Source organism: Trachurus trachurus (genome assembly GCF_905171665.1).
Source record: "Trachurus trachurus genome assembly, chromosome: 9".
Classification (NCBI taxonomy): Eukaryota; Metazoa; Chordata; class Actinopteri; order Carangiformes; family Carangidae; genus Trachurus; species Trachurus trachurus.
Window position 1 is genome coordinate 7,097,721 of NC_139895.1, and position 16,385 is coordinate 7,114,105.

General features: G+C 42.1%; 2 protein-coding genes across 3 annotated transcripts in view; both read left to right on the forward strand.

Annotated features, from left to right (window-relative positions):
- Positions 1-16,385, forward strand: part of rasgef1ba (RasGEF domain family, member 1Ba) — a 142,225-nt gene that overhangs the window by 97,688 nt on the left and 28,152 nt on the right. Inside the window, exon 1 of one of the 2 annotated variants that reach the window (XM_083979930.1) lies at positions 14,986-15,322. The exons of the other annotated variant lie outside the window; for it this stretch is intronic. The gene's annotated coding sequence lies outside the window, so the exon portion shown is untranslated. Of the gene's footprint in view, positions 1-14,985; positions 15,323-16,385 lie in introns of those variants that run through there. 2 annotated transcript variants of the gene reach the window in all.
- LOC310991985 (uncharacterized protein) lies at positions 3,769-8,432 on the forward strand. The gene is made up of 3 exons (XM_083979933.1): positions 3,769-3,866; positions 6,242-6,883; positions 7,868-8,432. The coding sequence occupies exons 1-3, from the start codon at positions 3,818-3,820 to the stop codon at positions 8,353-8,355; spliced, it is 1,179 nt and encodes a 392-aa protein (XP_083836059.1). The 5' UTR covers positions 3,769-3,817; the 3' UTR covers positions 8,356-8,432.

A 16,385-nucleotide genomic window follows, 5' to 3' on the forward strand; every position in this document is an offset into this window, starting at 1 on the left:
CTGTCCGACTACCCGTTTCTCCGACCATACATTTCTTTATTTTTGCGTCCATTAGTCCGACCTCCCACTTCTCCGACTTAAGTAGCCCTAACCCTTAACCTTACCCTAAACCTAACCTTAACACTGTAGAATGGGTAGTCGGAGAAATGAGCCGTCGGACTTTTGGGCAGTCGGACTGACGTATGCTCCCCATCAAACACAGAGCAGAAACAGTCTTCTCCTTCTCTAACCATGTTTCCATCCACGTTTTTATTCGCATTAAGAAATATCGAATTAAAATGCCTTATGGAAACAGTAAAATCATCATGAATAACGATAAAAAGTTAAAGCAGAAGTAAGTGGAATGTTTGTGTTAATATAAGTCTTAAATAGTTATATCTTCCGACAGCAATCACTTATAAAGAGTGTTTTGTCTGAAACACGGGTCTGTCAGTCACTCTGCTCTGCTGTAAGCCGAGGAGAAAACTTTCCTTGTATCCTACAACCTTTATCCAATGAGGAGAGAGAACAGCATAAAGGGGCAGTCCTCTCTGTGTGTGCAGCCAAGGGATGCGCGTGAATGTGGTGATGTAGGGACGAGGGCGGGGACTGCTAACTCCATCGGCTGACAAGAAGTTAGCCAAAATGACTGGATCGCTTACTTCTGCTTTAATACAAAGTTTATGCGACAAATGCTGATGGCAACAATTCTTTGCCAGATAAATGTTAGTTGCGATCGTGTCTTATGTCAATTCCGCTACGTATTGCCAGCTGTTCAAAGACACGGCGGGAGTAAACAAAGAAAGATGCATAAACGGTGGAGCAGTGCAGTGGTAATGTCCAAAATATCTCCGACCGTTTTTGTAAAGAAATTATCACAACAAGGAAAAAGTGTTTGTTTCTGTGGCGGGGAGAGCAGGCGCTCTGCGATCAGATAGTAATGTCTTTCCAGGAAGTTTATACTGTACACTATATGAGTTCAGTGGTGTGTCGTAAGGATTCCAGTTATGTACCATAGATATTTCATTGTTTTTAGAGTGTTTGTTGCAGTTGAAAGAATCGCCCCCATGGGTTAGCGTTGTTGCTATCCCTAGCGCCGGGTAGCTATGGTGTAACTCTGGTTTGCCTGCATCAATTTTAGTCGCGTTTTTTTGCTCCCCCCAACACTGGGTGACCACCAGGACAACGATTTAGGGGTCAAAAATGACCGGAATTCTCCTTTAAGTCTTCTTCTCTGTTTTTGGTGTTTATGTGTGGCAGCATTAGGCTACAGCTCCACACAGGCCTGAGTATGTAGGTTACAACAGCGTTTTGAGTCGTTTCCAGTGGACCCGTGTGTAGGCTACGCAGATATTTTTTGAAACAATGCTGTGCTTACAGAGATTTTTTTTTTTTTACACAAACAAGAAAAAGATGGTTTTGGGTGAAGCTCTGTTTCCGTGTGGACAACGAGGCCTGACACTGCAGCTCATTGAGAAGACGCAGGGAGAAAAAGAAAATGAGCTTTTCTTACAAAGACACTGCTCATCAGAAGTCACCGTGTCACAGAACAAAGGCTGGAGGCTCCACATGCAAATGTGACGGCACGAGACGAGGGCAGACTGAATCTGAATCTGCATTAGCACCCCCACCCCTCCCTCTCTCCCTCCCTCCCTCCCTCCCTGTACTAATTGCTGTGTTTGTGGATGAAAGACTGAGGAGGTGAAGCAGTGATGTAGAAGGAGGGACACCAGAGGTCTGAACGCTCTCTGCAGACGTTCAGAGTCGACTCATTAACACCTCGCTGCCTCTTCAGGAGCCGTTTCCTCCACGTCCGTCCACCGCTTTTCTTATTCAAAGCTGAGATACGTTTACAGTCAAGAAGAGCAAACACATCTGAATGAACGTTAGACATGACAATACATGTGAGCAAATTCACTATTAGCTAGTGCACTTTAAGACACTTCCTCTTTCTCTTTGTCTTCACATGGAGAGATCTGATTCATTTTTGTTAAGACTTTTCTGTCCATCACATGATTTAAGATGCAGACAAATAACTAGGCTACAGTAAAAAAAAAAAAAATTGAATAAACCGGTGGACAGTTAAGAGCAGATAAGGCAAAAAAAAAAAAATACTATTTACAAAGGTAGCTATAAGTAATGGAAACAACAGATCATTGATAAAACATTCTGTTCATTTATTAAGATTTGGAAATATTGACTTTGCTTATAAAGTAAGTGATGGGTGGAGTGAGGACTGATCGTTATAATGGTTAATAAAAAATGGTAATAATTTAGTATCTGACTTGTTTCTGCTGGTTGACATGAGTCTGCTTCACCTTTATCACCTTTTTTTTTTTTACTGTAACATAGTTTTTTAGCCCGAGGCTCTCTCTCTCTCTCTCTCTCTGTGTGTTTCCCACTGTGACAACTATTGTCTCATTGAAACGAATGAGGCGGCTGCATTTTTCTCATGTGGAGCTATTGTCTGTGTGAACGCAGCTCAGAAATGTTTAACATGCACCTTGGTTCAACCCCCCAACTCCTACCCTCACCCCCCGCTGCTTCTGAACTCTCATACAGTTTCCTTGTGTGTGAACATTTTGTAGGCTACGTCTTAAATTTGATTCCTGTCTTTGAGCATGGATCTTAATATACAGGGTAATGTGTATAGATAATGTGTTGTGTTGATAATCAGCACTTTTTAAACTGCTTTAATGTTTAGATTCATGTTCCACTCACGCACTGAATTATCGTTGTTCATCATTTATTATAAACTGACATTTGTATTATTATTAGTATAATTACTCGCTGTGGCAATTTCTCCAAGACACTGTCACCTACCTGCCCAAGTACCTGAAAACCTGTGTGCTGGTGCTATATAGAGAAATTGATTATGTTCAGGTGTTTACTGCACTTTATATGAGGTTAACTGATAAATAATAATAATAATTTATTGAAATAGCCTATGTATGAATTAAAGAATCCTGTTGAATATATTCACAAAAGGTTTAGGTCAGGGGTGTCATCTCATTTTAGTTCAGAGGCCACATAAAGCATAATTTGATCTCAAGTGGAATGGACCAGTAAAATGGTAACATTATAACCTCTGAATAATGGGAACTCTACATTTTTCCCTTTGTTATAGTGAAAAGAAGTAGGCTACAAGTATTATTAAAATGTTTTCATTTCATCAACACGTCACAAAACATTATGAACAAGCTGAAATTTCTCGAGAAAAATACATGTTATTTCAACATAATTATGCCTGTTCTGTTCAGAATAATGAATATTTAGGCTACAGGAACTAATATAGATAGATAGATAGATAGATAGATAGATAGATAGATAGATAGATAGATAGATAGATAGATAGATAGATAGATAGATAGATAGATAGATAGATAGATAGATAGATAGATAGATAGATAGATAGAGAATACTTTATTCATCCCTAGCTGGGAAATTCAAGTTAGTCCAGTAGCTCACACAACAATGACACAAAAAAGATGAACACAAAATACATTTTAACAAGTGTTATATAAAACGATTGCAGCAGGATATGTGATTGATGCAGACAAATACATAAAAAGTTGGTATAAAAAAATAAAAGCTCTGTAAAGGTAAACTGTCAAAGAGATAATTGCAATTTCTGACAAACAATAATTTGATAATGTGTTATTCCTTTTTTCAGTACAACGTGAGAACGAGTTTTAGGTTTCTATCACGTCATCATCTCGTATTTAATTGAAACTGAGCGACGTCATATGACGCGTCGAACCCGGAAGAGCGGAGCGTCGCAGCGTCACGTGTGCGAGGCGAGGTTTGTTTACATCCTGCTGCTGAGAGGCTCGTCGAGATGAACCCCCCGATGATCAACTCCACCAACTCCGTGTCAACGACAAGAAGTAAGAGCACGAAGCGTGTCTGTCTGTCTGTTTGTTGTTGATAGAGAGACAGGTTCAGGCTGAAACAGACGTGTAGCTAGCTCAGCTAAGTTAGCTGTTGTTAGCTTCACTCAGGGCAGCTGTTTGGTTTGGTTTCACTCCAGCTTCACTTCACAGCCTCTGAACAGCTCGTTTTTTTTACAGTCTTACTCACACAAAGACATTATAAGCCTTTTAAATATCATTACGTGCTGTCAGGTTAGTGTTAGTACTGTGTGTGTTTGAATTAGCTTGTTGGCTAGCCCTCAACTTCTCATGTAACAGCCTGCTGCTGCTCTGAGGTTAATGATGAGTAACCATGGTTATTAATGATATCTACTGAAGACAGGTGATACATACAACTTATCAATCTTTAATCTGCAGAATTGATACCTTAATATTTATCTGCTGTTTATGTCAGTTTGTGAGTTTGGTGGAAAGTACACACACACATGTAATAAAGATAAATAGCTGAGTTAAGCCTTAATCTTACTGTATAGTTTAAAGGGATAGTTCAACATTTTGGCAAATTCTCCTATCATCATAACCCCTATAGTCATAGCAGTAGGTTCATTACCTTTAATTATCAGTGCATGTTGTTTTGAGATCAGAGGGGCAGAGACCTGAGCTGCTCAGTTAACACAATGGAGGTGAATGGTATTTTCGCTTTCCCCTCATCAAACTCATCAAATACACAATCCAACAACTCCAAAACGCTCTGGTGGACCAGTTGTGACCTGCACATTCATCACGCTATGAGATGATCATGTAAAATTATGAGACAGAGTTGTTTTAGAGGCAAATGCAGCCGGAACTAGAAGTAGCCTAGTTCAGAGTATTTGCTTCATGTGTCGTAATGTTACATTACAATTACAAATGATAATTTCCTAGCGTGGTGAATGTGCAGGTCACAACTTGTCCACCAGAGCATTTTGGAGTTGTTGGATTGTGTATTTGATGAGTTTGAGGAGGGAAAGGCGAAAGTACCATTCACCTCCATTGTGTTCACTGAGCAGCTCACGTCTCTGTCCCTCTGATCTCAAAACAACATGCACCGATAATTAAAGGTAATGAATATAATTAGCTCAGTAGTTAGCTTTTATCTCACTGTATAGTTAAATGTCATGCTGAGGAAATAGAAGGTGAAAAATAAACACTCTGATCTGGAGACTTGAGCTGAAAATGTCTGAATTCCTTCTTGTCAATCATGTGTCACTGTGACCCCAAAAAACCCTGCAGCTGGTGTACAGCACCTGTCAGTCTCTACCTGAGATTGTTTTGCATGTGATTTCCTCTCTGGTTTGTTTATTTTCCTCATCAGTGAGACCAGTGAGTGTAAAATGTGGCTAAACTGAAACAAAAAAGCTTCAGTTGTTGTGATTTTCTCAGACCAGTGACGGGAGTCTTTTTCATTTTCTGGTTGTTTCACTGAATTTAACGTCACATGGTTAAACATATTTATGTCTCACTGCAGAGCTGTGTGGCTCAGACAGTGATACACACAGACGGTCAGTTTATTAGGGACACCGAGCGTAGGAGCCATAATTTATGGATACAAAAATTAAGTTAAGATTCTTAAAGGGATAGTTCAACATTTTGGCAAATTGGCCCATTGCCATAATCCCTATAGTGATAGCAGTAGGTTCGTTACCTTTAATTGTCGGTGCAAGCTATTTTTAGAGTTGTTTTAGAGGAAAACTGCTGATGCGCGTTCCCGTCGGGGGCAGTTCTTCATCAAGCAGTCTCTGTATTTACCTCTAAAACAACTCTGGTAACGTTCTGTTATTATCTCATAGCGTGGTGAATGTGCAGGTCACAACTTGTCCACCAGAGCGTTTTGGAGTTGTTGGATTGTGTATTTGATGAGTTTGATGAGGGAAACCAAGAAATCCCATTAGCCTCCGTAGCGTAGCTCTGAGCAGCTCGCGGCTCTGCTCCGCCGTTCTAAAAATAGCTTGCACCGACAATTACAGGTAACGAACCTACTGCTATGACTATAGGGATTATGGCAATGGGCCAATTTGCCAAAATGTTGAACTATCCCTTTAACAATACAACACTGTGTTTATTTAACTGCAGTAAAATCATATTATAAATGGGAGTCTAGTTGGTTTCCATGGTTTTTCAGGCATATTTATGATTTAGATGTTGATGTAAAACGTTTTTTTGAGTTGGAAAATTGTACATATGCTACAACCCTGTGACTGTAGCATTGCAGTTATGTTTTCATAGTTTTATGAAAGTAAAAATCTCCTCAGGCTGTGAATTCAATTAAAACAGTGTGCGGTCCAGCAGCGCAGGTCCATAAATGCTGATTAATAACGAGTGTGTTTCTGTTTCTGTGTCCGTGCGTGTAGGGAAACGAGAGGCCGAGCGCTCGGTGAACTGGACGGTGGAGGAGACGCAGGTGCTGCTGTGCGCCTGGAGCGACGAGCGCGTCCAGAAGAGCCTGGCGGAAAACCTCCGCAACCGCCACGTCTTCAAGCACCTGTCGGCCCGCATGAGCGAGATGGGCTTCAGCCGCAGCCCGCACCAGTGCCGACTGCGCGTCAAAACGCTGAAGGCCAACTACGTGAGGGCCAAGCTGCAGAAGAGCGTCGACAGCCTGCAGCCGTGCAGCTTCAAGTACTTTGCGGAGATGGACGCCGTGCTGGGCCGCAGGGCGGTGGGAGGCGCGGGGGGGCACTACTTTGTGGCGGAGCGTCACCCCGACTCCGTGGACAGGAAAGGAAACGTCACCGAGGATTTAAACTCCAACACGGAGGTTACTGGACACCAGCTCACCAGTCTGCTGGGGAGGACAGGAAGAGGAGGAGGAGGAGGAGGAGGAGGAGGAGGAGGAGGAGGAAGGCAGACCTGGCAGCTCGACTCCAACGTCAAGTTGGAGGTCGGAGAAGACTCAGAGGAGTTTGAGTTTGATAACCTGGGGTCTCCACAGGGCTCCAGAGAAAGATGCCACAGAGTTTATCTGGAGTCACCGACGCAACGCGACATGAGTGGTACGTACTGAGGTTATCATATCAATAAGAACATGACGTAACCCTTTAATTTACAGGTGGCTAATTACGTGATAATGTTGAGAAATAGTCTTGAAATAACGGTCAGTTTCATAGTAATGTCATGTTTTTCATAAAGGCTAAAGATTACATGCTTTTCATGCTTTGAATTTTTTGGGAAAGGCCAGAATTTTTCTCCACCAAGTCTTCTTGCAATTGACCGATATTTCTGATCTATTTCTACACAATCAATTGTTATTTCTTGGCGATATTTCTCCACATTATTATGAAATTGACCGTTATTTCTAGGTTATTTCTAAACATTATGACGCTGTTACTTGTTATTTTTCTTGACATTATCATGTCATTAGTGGCCCGTAAATTAAAGGGTTACCGAACATTTTGCTAGGTGAGATCATTATTTCACTCATACAGTGATTACTATGATTTCTGTTTCAGTGAAATGTTAAAAAGTCTTGTTTTATGCAGTATTTTGCATAACATGAAATAAATTTAACTAGAGCTTAGCTCATCGTAGCTTTGAGAAAGCAACATAACCACATGAGAAGTTTATAATTTGGATTTGTTTAAGTTAATCAATATGTGATGACATGATTGTGGGAAAAAAAGTATTTATTAACTGAGCAGCACAATCACAATAATCTGCTCTGTGAAAATTGATGCAAACATTTATTTTCCCCTGGATCATATACAGTATTGTCCTTAGTATCACCTTTAAATCGCTGTGTTTGCATAATCAACTTCCTAAAACCTTGCAAAACCTTGCACAACTTAATTAATTTCCACAAAAATTGGAGCAAACCAGCAAATATTCACATTTTTTTCTGCTCGAACCGGAGAAAATTTGGTATGATTTGGCAGATTTGTATTAGTTTGTTCCTGACTATTAATAAATGGACTGTTTCAGCTCCAAATAGATTCCTGTCTAATATTTAATAATCTCAAACTCTTCTTCCTGTGTCGTAGGTACACCAGTGGCAAACGGTTCAAGCACTCCCTCCTCTCCACCTGCAGCACCACTTCTCCTCCCACCTCCACCTCTACCTTCACCTCCTCCTCCTCCACCACCACACGCTGCCTCTCCTCTCCCTGCACCCCCAGACCCAGACTCCCCCCGCCTGCAGCCCGTGGTCCTCCAACGGCTGCTGGACAGCTTCCAGCGGCTGGTGGCGGAGACGCGGGGTCTGCTGCTGCAGCTGGAGACGCAGCGGCGGGAGCAGGCGCGCTGGCACCAGGAGCTGGTGGCGCAGTGGCTGCAGAGGGAGGAGCGGCGGCAGAGCGAGGCGGCCGACAGGGAGGAGAGGAGGGAGAAGGCTCGCATGGAGCACGAGATCCGAGTGCTGGAGCTGCTCACCGGCCTGGCCCGAGACCACGGCTGCAAATGCAAATGCGGAGGAGGAGGAGGGTCCGAGGCGGCGGCGACGGCCGGTGCAAAAGACAAAGACAGAAGTTAGAAGATCTGTTGGAGGCGGAGGAGACGGATTCAAGCTCAGGTGGAACCGAATAATAAACACTGATACAGCAACAAACCACTTTCTGAGCAGTTCAGAAGACAAAGTGCAAAACAAACTGTGAGAATAAGCAGATTAATTGAAGGGATAGTTCACCCAAAATTCAAATTACACTCATTTTCTACTCACCCTCATGTCGACTAAAGTTGCGTTCACACCGGACCTTTTGTTTTTCGAACGAGCGACGAGTTTACATGTTAAGTCAATGCAAACGAGCGATTGAGCGTTTAATCGCCCGGGCGAAAAAACGCTGGGGCTCGGAGCGACGGAGCAACGGAGCGTTTTTTCGCTTTGTCGCTCGAGATAAGAAATCCCAACTCTTCGGCCGCCAGTCGCTCGTCGCTCAGCGCTGATTGACTGCCGTAATCCCGGTGGTGCCGGTGTAAACAGAGACACATGGCAGTAGGCATGACGTCATCAAAGCGAAAATGCGAGTCTGTGGCTCTGTGCCAAATTGATGAGCGAATGCAGCTGATCAACGGAGCGTTTTTTTCGGAGCGATACGAGCGACAGCGGCAAAAACAAAAGGTCCGGTGTGAACGCACCTTAAGGACTGGGAGAAGTTTCAGAGTCCTCCGTGCCTTCTCGGAGTTACAGCGGGGCTCCGTGCAGCACTGCATGTCCATATGACGGTATAGCGAACGGGGCTCACTTTTCTTCATCCAAAAAGACACACCAAAAACATCCAAATACCTCCATAGTGCTCGTCTGTAATGTCCCTCTTGTATTGAAGCCCCAACATGAGAAATTGTTCCGAAAAAAATTAAATAAGTCTATGTTTTAAGCTTGTTTGTAGCGGAAGCTCCCAGTGTCTCAATTCACTGCTCTGTCTGTGTCACACCGGCCGTTTTTTGGTGTGTCTTTTTGGACGAAGAAAAGTGAGCCCCGTTCGCCACCGTCATATGGACATGCAGTGCTGCGCCGAGCCCCCCTGTAACTCCAAAAAGGCACGGAGGACTCTGAAACTTCTCCGAACCCTCAGTCGACATGAGGGTGAGTAGAAAATGAGTGAAATTTGAATTTTGGGTGAACTATCCCTTTAACTAATTTAAAGCCAGAGGTTTAGGAGAGTGTGCTTCGATTGTACCAAATGTGACTGATCTGCTGCTGAATGCACTTTACGGAAAATAAAGAAATCACAGATATTTTCAACCACTTCCTGTTTTCCGTTGCGATCTGTTTGAATTTAAAAAAAATACACAACAACGACAACCAGAAAGTCACAAGTTCAGTTCCCTCAACAACTTAGCGTAAAAAAAAAAAACCAAGTGTTGATCGTTTCCATCCAGATGTTTGTTCCAGTGTCCGTGAACAAGCACCAGATCGTTAACCAAGCTGCTGCACCGAATGGGAAGATGTTTATGGGGGAAATACTGCACAAACATAAAATCAGTATTTATTTATTTATTTATTTATTTGTTTAATATTTCCCTGCAGGAATGTTTCAAGTGCAGCAGTGTACTGTACCAGTCTGGATGTCACGCTTGCATAAGAGACCTTTAGCCCAGTTTTGACACTGCAGTCAGGCTCTTCTTCTTCTCTAACGGCAAACATCTGATGCCTTGAGTCACACAGCACGTTAACGAGCATGAAAGCACACACACACACACACGGACATCTTGTACCTTTTTACAGTTCCGTGACTGTATTGATTTGTGATTCACAAACAAACGACTCCTGTCTACAGTGGGAAGATTTTTTTTTCTTCCTCCTTTTCAACTCAGAATCCAGCTTATTAAAGGGATAGTTCACCCAAAATTCAAATTTTCAGAGTCCTCCGTGGCTTCTCTGAGTTACAGGGGGCTCCGTGCAGCACTGCATGTCCATATGACGGTTGCGAACGGAGCTCACTTTTCTTCGTCCAAAAAGACACACCAAAAAACATCCAGATACCTCCATACTTCTTGTCTGTAATGTCCCTCTTGTATTGAAGCCCCAACATGAGAAATTGTTCCGAAAAAAAAAAATGTTTTAAAGGTGTACAGAAATGGCCGTTTGTCCTGTTTGTCGCGCCGAGTTGTCACGAGCTGCAACACGAGTTTACCCGAGTGAGGAAAACAAATCTGATTGGTCGTTATCGAGCGGGCGGGATATTCAAAGCTTGGGGCGAGCCCGAGCTCCGTGTGTGTGTGCGTGTCTCAGACGTTTGAATGACGGATGACGGATCCAATAGCAGTGGCTGGTGAATCGTGTACAGGCTGACGTATAATCTGTGCGCCTGCATTATCCAATGCGGAAAAAAAAATACACACTTTCATCCCGGATTTACTCAAAAATAGAATTTTGCACAAAGTTTGGCCTACAACGTCTGAAAGATGAGTTATCACATTAATTTTATGACCCAAAGTGGGCTCAAATTCAATTTTCTTTTCTGTACAGCTTTAAGCTTGTTTGTAGCGGAAGCTCCCAGTGTCTCAGTTCACTGCTTTGCCTGTGTCAGTGCAAATCTCACGAGACTTGCACCGGTGTCAATGCAAATCGCGCAAAATTTGGACGGACCAGGAGGAGCAGTGCTGGGAGCTTCCGCTACAAACAAGCTTAAAATTCAGATTTATCAATTTTTTTCGCAACAATTTCTCATGTCGGGGCTTCAATACAAGAGGGACATTACAGACGAGCAGTATGGAGGTATTTGGATGTTTTTTGGTGTCTTTTTGGACGAAGAAAAGTGAGCTCCGTTCGCAACCGTCATATGGACATGCAGTGCTGCACGGAGCCCCCCTGTAACTCAGAGAAGGCACGGAGGACTCTGAAACTTCTCCCAGCCCTTAGTCGACATGATGGTGAGTAGATAATGAGTGAAATTTGAATTTTGGATGAACTATCCCTTTAAAGCTCCAGGTTGGAGCTGGTTGTTACCTGAATAGACTGACTGGAAATCCATCACTGGGCCGTTCAACAGCCGTTCTGCCCTGGAGGCAAGAGTGTGAACGAGTTCCCCACTTCCTTTTTGGCTTTTGAAATGCTAAAACCAGACTGTAATCAACACTGGTCAGACTGGTGTTGTGATTCACAGACAGACAGGTTTAAACCCAGATATGGCTGCTGATATGTTCTTTTTTCATTATAAATAAAAAGACCAAACCCGACAGTGAATTACTGCTAATCCCTGATAACAGGTATCCACCCCCTGTGTGCTGCATTATTGTCCAGAATTATTGTTATTATTCAAGGCGACGCGTTCCTGCTTCGGCATGAACACACATTTATATAACATTCATTTTGATTCAGTCGCACTCAGAGAACCACATGTGTATTCATCCACCACTGAAAATAGTCTTCCCCACAAAAATGGCACAATTTCATCCCATAGCATCTTTTTCCCCCTTTTTCTTTTAGGAAATTGTTGAATTACGGCCTTTTATAAAAGATCAAACAACACATTTTTGTTTTTAAATAGCCCCATATTTTACATTTTGTCTTTTTCAATGAGCTATATTTGTGGTTTTGAGAACCAAAAAACTATCCCAGTGTAGCCTTACATCTCTTTTCTTAGATTTCTCTCCAGAGCACTGGTAGGAGATTATTTCAGAATAAAAAAAAGTCAGAGAAACCAAATTCTGCAAGTTGATGGATGGTGGGTCCAGGTGGTGAGGGGGCGGGGCTTAGTTGTGACATCACAAAGTGACAGGAAATCCTGACGGCTGGTTTTAAGGCTCAGTTTCTGAATACAGGCTGTGTGCGTTTCTCTGTGGACTGAGGCTTTGATACTTTCACAATATTAATATAGAACCTAGAGCTGCTTTATAATCACACTACACATGGAGATCTACCTTTATACTGTATGGAGCTTTAACACAAACATCTACCTTTATACTGTATGGAGCTTTAACACAAACATCTACCTTTATACTGTATGGAGCTTTAACACAAACATCTACCTTTATACCGTATGGAGCTTTAACACAAACATCTACCTTTATACCGTATGGAGCTTTAACACAAACATCTACCTTTATACTGTATGGAGCTTTAACACAAACATCTACCTTTATACTGTATGTTTTGGGGCTTTTTAAGATTGACAAAGAAGCAGATTACCACAGCGTAAATGTTGAGGTTTTGTTCTTCCTCTTTTGGATGTGGTTGTTTTTCAGGGCGATTTATTGATGCGGATTCTTAGGAAAACTGATCCAAAACACATCTGTAAAAGACGAACTGATCCAAACTGATAGCTATGAATTATTTCCATTATTTCTGTTGCCTTATATAAGAAACCATCTTGACTTTCCATCTGAAATAATCGCACACAGCAGCTCCTCGTTCGTTGTGTCTGCAGCAGACATGTATTGTGTGCTGCGCTGTGAAGTCCAACACAATGACTGTCATCCCGATCGTTGTGGTCAAACTCTGTGCAGTCATTTAAGTGAAAGAAAAGCTGGATTACTGCATCTATGCGTAAATCTGCACTAATCCCAGATTACGTAATACCTCTGGATGTTGACGAGATTTAGGATGATTTGCTGTTATTTTACCGTGGCTTATTACTACTCTGCTTGGACAGACATGGAAGAAGTCGGTTGAGTGCAGACAAAACCTTTTATTACTGTACGTGGCCCTTGATTAAGTCACATTTCTTTACAGTTTTAACACATTTAATCTCAGTGAAGGAGTTTATTTGCTCCTGTTTATAGACAACGACAGATCAAGTGAGTCTTTTGTGTTAAAAATGCACTGTGACACATTTTCTGCATCATTTTCTATGGCCAATTAATCCTCATTGTTGATGAGAAGTTGATCTTAAATGGCTTGCCTGGTTAAATTAATTACTACATTAAGACGACTAAACCAGCAGCAATCGCACAATGGGCCTCTATAACTCAGCTCGGTGACAGCGCCAAGATTACACTGCAGCAGAGGATTTAATACAGTCGTCATTTAAATACGATTGTGTTTTGCATGAATATTTAATTTAATCCGTGCGCTATTTTATTTCTTTTTTTTTTTTGTAGAAATTCAATGAGACGTCCCCTCTACTTCGAAACAGTTGTCACCTCGAGTTATTTGAACAAACAATGAGCATCACTGTCGGATTTAAGATGTGAACAAGACGTTGTCGTGTTGGGGTTGGGGGTGGACGTTTTTCCGCTACAGCTTCTCCACTGATATAATTTGTCTCTATTGGAGTTCACGAAGCTTCAATTTACATAACCTGTCATGTAGACATGCAAAAAAAAAAAGAAGAATAGGGGGGGAGGGGAGCGGAGAGTAAATGGGAGAAAGGAGGGGTAAAACAGAGAAGGAGGTCAAGAGTGATAATTTGAATATGTGAGCTTGTAACCTTGTTAGCTCAGAGCTAATTTCGCTCTGGAGCTCATAACAATGAAGATAAAAAACCACCAGGACAGGACATAGCCTCCATCTATAGAGCAATTTATATATTTTAATTGGAGTAGATATTTTAGCCTTCTTGAATTTAAATTGCCATTCAATTTTGCTAAATCTTTACTAACTTTTGAACTAGCGCCATCATCAGGTCAATGTTTTTTTTTTTCTTCCAGTAGTTTGGTTTAAAAAGAAACACATCTCTAGGCTACGTGTTAATGTTTTGTCTTAATTAGCAAATATTAGCATGCTAACAACGCTAATGGTGCTATCATGGCGATGCTCAAGGCTATATTTATATCACATTAGAAACAACGCTAATAAATGAAATGACAGCATAATTTTCGTTGTTCACAAACTGTAAAGCTGGGTTGTAAAAATGTAGCTACAATTGTTTGCTGTAACCTACTATTTCCACTCTGGTTGTGGCTTAAAGCTGCTAATCTTTTAATTTTTAACATTTTGTGAAACAAAAAATAACAATTTAGTAGGCTAATCAATAGAGTAAAGTAAGACTAAATGTTTCTGTGTGCTGTTCCAGTAAATCTGTGTTTTTTTCCACTGAGGGGGGGTTTCTCCTGTTGATGCTCAGGATTCAGTGACAGTAAATGTGTCTGATAACTAGCCACAAGTGGAGGAAAAAAAACAGCAGAAACTGGGAAAGTCTCAGTGGAAAAGACCCTTTAAAGTCGTTTCACTTTCATCAATCCCCACAGACAAAATAACCATCATGTAGCCTACTAAGAAGAAACCAATCATCATGAGACTTAAAATAGGAATATAAATTCATTTTGCTATAGAACTGCACCTTTAATTGCATCAGACACACAATTTAATTCTAAGTCAATGTGTTTGTCATTATTCCTAGGAAATATTATTATTAGCTCTCACAAAAATGTTGAATTGAAATCAGAGGCTTTATAATTTGCAGAATATGAAATTCTTGTAAATGCAACAAAGTGAAGAGGGAATCGAAACATACAGTGGGTGGAGGGGGGGGGGGGGGACTGATGGAAAAAACGTCAAGAGTGGGAGAAAGAGTGAGTGAGGAGAAAGGGAAAGAGAAATGAAATTGAAATCGAGAAGCACGATTAGAGAGAGAGGGAGGTGTGGTGTATGTGTGTATGTGTGTGTGTGTATGGGGAGAGAGAGCAGCCTTCTGATTGGCTGCTGCCTCCCCCCTCCCCTCCCCTCGCAGTAAAGTCTTGGTTCAGCTCTCGGCTCCGCAGCTCAAACACAACAGAAGGCGGTGTCGCTGTCGGAGTGAACACAGCAGCAGCCGGAGCTCTCTCTCATTCATTCATGCGGCTTTTTCTTCTTCCGATACGGACTCTGGAGAACCGGGAATAATTATTATAATAATAAAACTGGTTTAACGTCTCTGAGTGATTATGATGCAGCAACAGCAGCAGCAGCAGTGACCGGAGAAGATCTCATCTCTACTGTTTTGTTTTGTTAATTATTATCATTAAAGAGAAGAAACGGGGAGCGCGCCAGGAGAAAGTCTCTGCTGTTTGTTTGTGGAAAAGGACACGAGGGGGGATTTTCTTCCACCTGGAGGAGCGCGTACCTACTTGTTGTTGAGGTGAGCTGAGGAATTATGATGGGGATTTTTTATCCTCTGTTTTTTATTATTATATGTTTATTGCTTTATTGAATGTGTGTGTTTGTTTATGTGTGTGTGTGTTGTGTGTTTGCGGAGTCTGGAGACGCGGCTGCTCCAAAATGCGCGCAGGTGGTGGAGAGACAGAGATAGAGAGAGAAGCGGTGGTTTCTGACTCTCTCTTCAACTTCACCGTCATTATTTTAAAAAAAAAATATTCACTTTAAACTGATCCATTATGTTCAATGTGCGCGCTTTTTGTATGGACTTCATCCTCTGCAGCTGAAACAAACTGATGCGCGCTCTCTCTCTCTCTCTCTCTCTCTCTCTCTCTCTCTCTCACACACACACACACACCCTATAAATGTTCCCCAATAATGGGATTTTGGAAATCAGTGTCAATGGCGGACTATTTTTAACCCCCACAACCCTGTGGCTAAGAGGATTCCCCCTCTCACCCCTCCCTCCCTCCCTCACTGCCCGTCTCCTCTCCCCCGGTATAAGACAGACCAGGGATCAGTGAAGTTAATCCCGCATCTCTCCTGTCTGTCTGTCTGTCTGTCCTCCTTGGCTTGTCCACTGCTGCTGCTCTGTGGTATTTACACGCGTGCATTTGGGGTTTTTTCCTAATGTGCTGACAAGTTAAATCCGTTTATTGGTGATTATTTGGCACAATGGAGAGGCTGCCTGCTCTGCTCTGCTCCAATGAGTTATTATTGTTGCTGTGTGTGTGGATTACATGGCTGCTTGCTACTGTACCGGGCTTTGTTTGTTTGTGCTCATGCATGTTGGGAGATGGGATGGGAGGTTTCCTGTCCTCTTGTGTTTATTTATATATGCAGAAGTGACAGGAGGTTGGTTGGTGTTTGGTACTTGTGATGTAATTGCAGATAAAATTGAGAGTGTAGTGTGTGCAGGCAGAGCTTTGGGAATTAAAAAAAAAAAAGAAGTGTGTAGTGAGTCCCAGCTGTGCTCCAATCTGTCCGTCAGATTCACTCACACAGGTCACGAAACGTCCAAGCTTTTATTAAATGAGTTGCTAAAT

Bases quoted from the DNA above. Each gene is read 5' to 3' on its own strand.
- LOC310991985 (XM_083979933.1), top strand. From the start codon at position 3,818: ATGAACCCCCCGATGATCAACTCCACCAACTCCGTGTCAACGACAAGA. The intron at 3,867-6,241 runs GTAAGAGCACGA...CCGTGCGTGTAG, and splicing joins CTCCGTGTCAACGACAAGAA to GGAAACGAGAGGCCGAGCGC. The intron at 6,884-7,867 runs GTACGTACTGAG...CCTGTGTCGTAG, and splicing joins GACGCAACGCGACATGAGTG to GTACACCAGTGGCAAACGGT.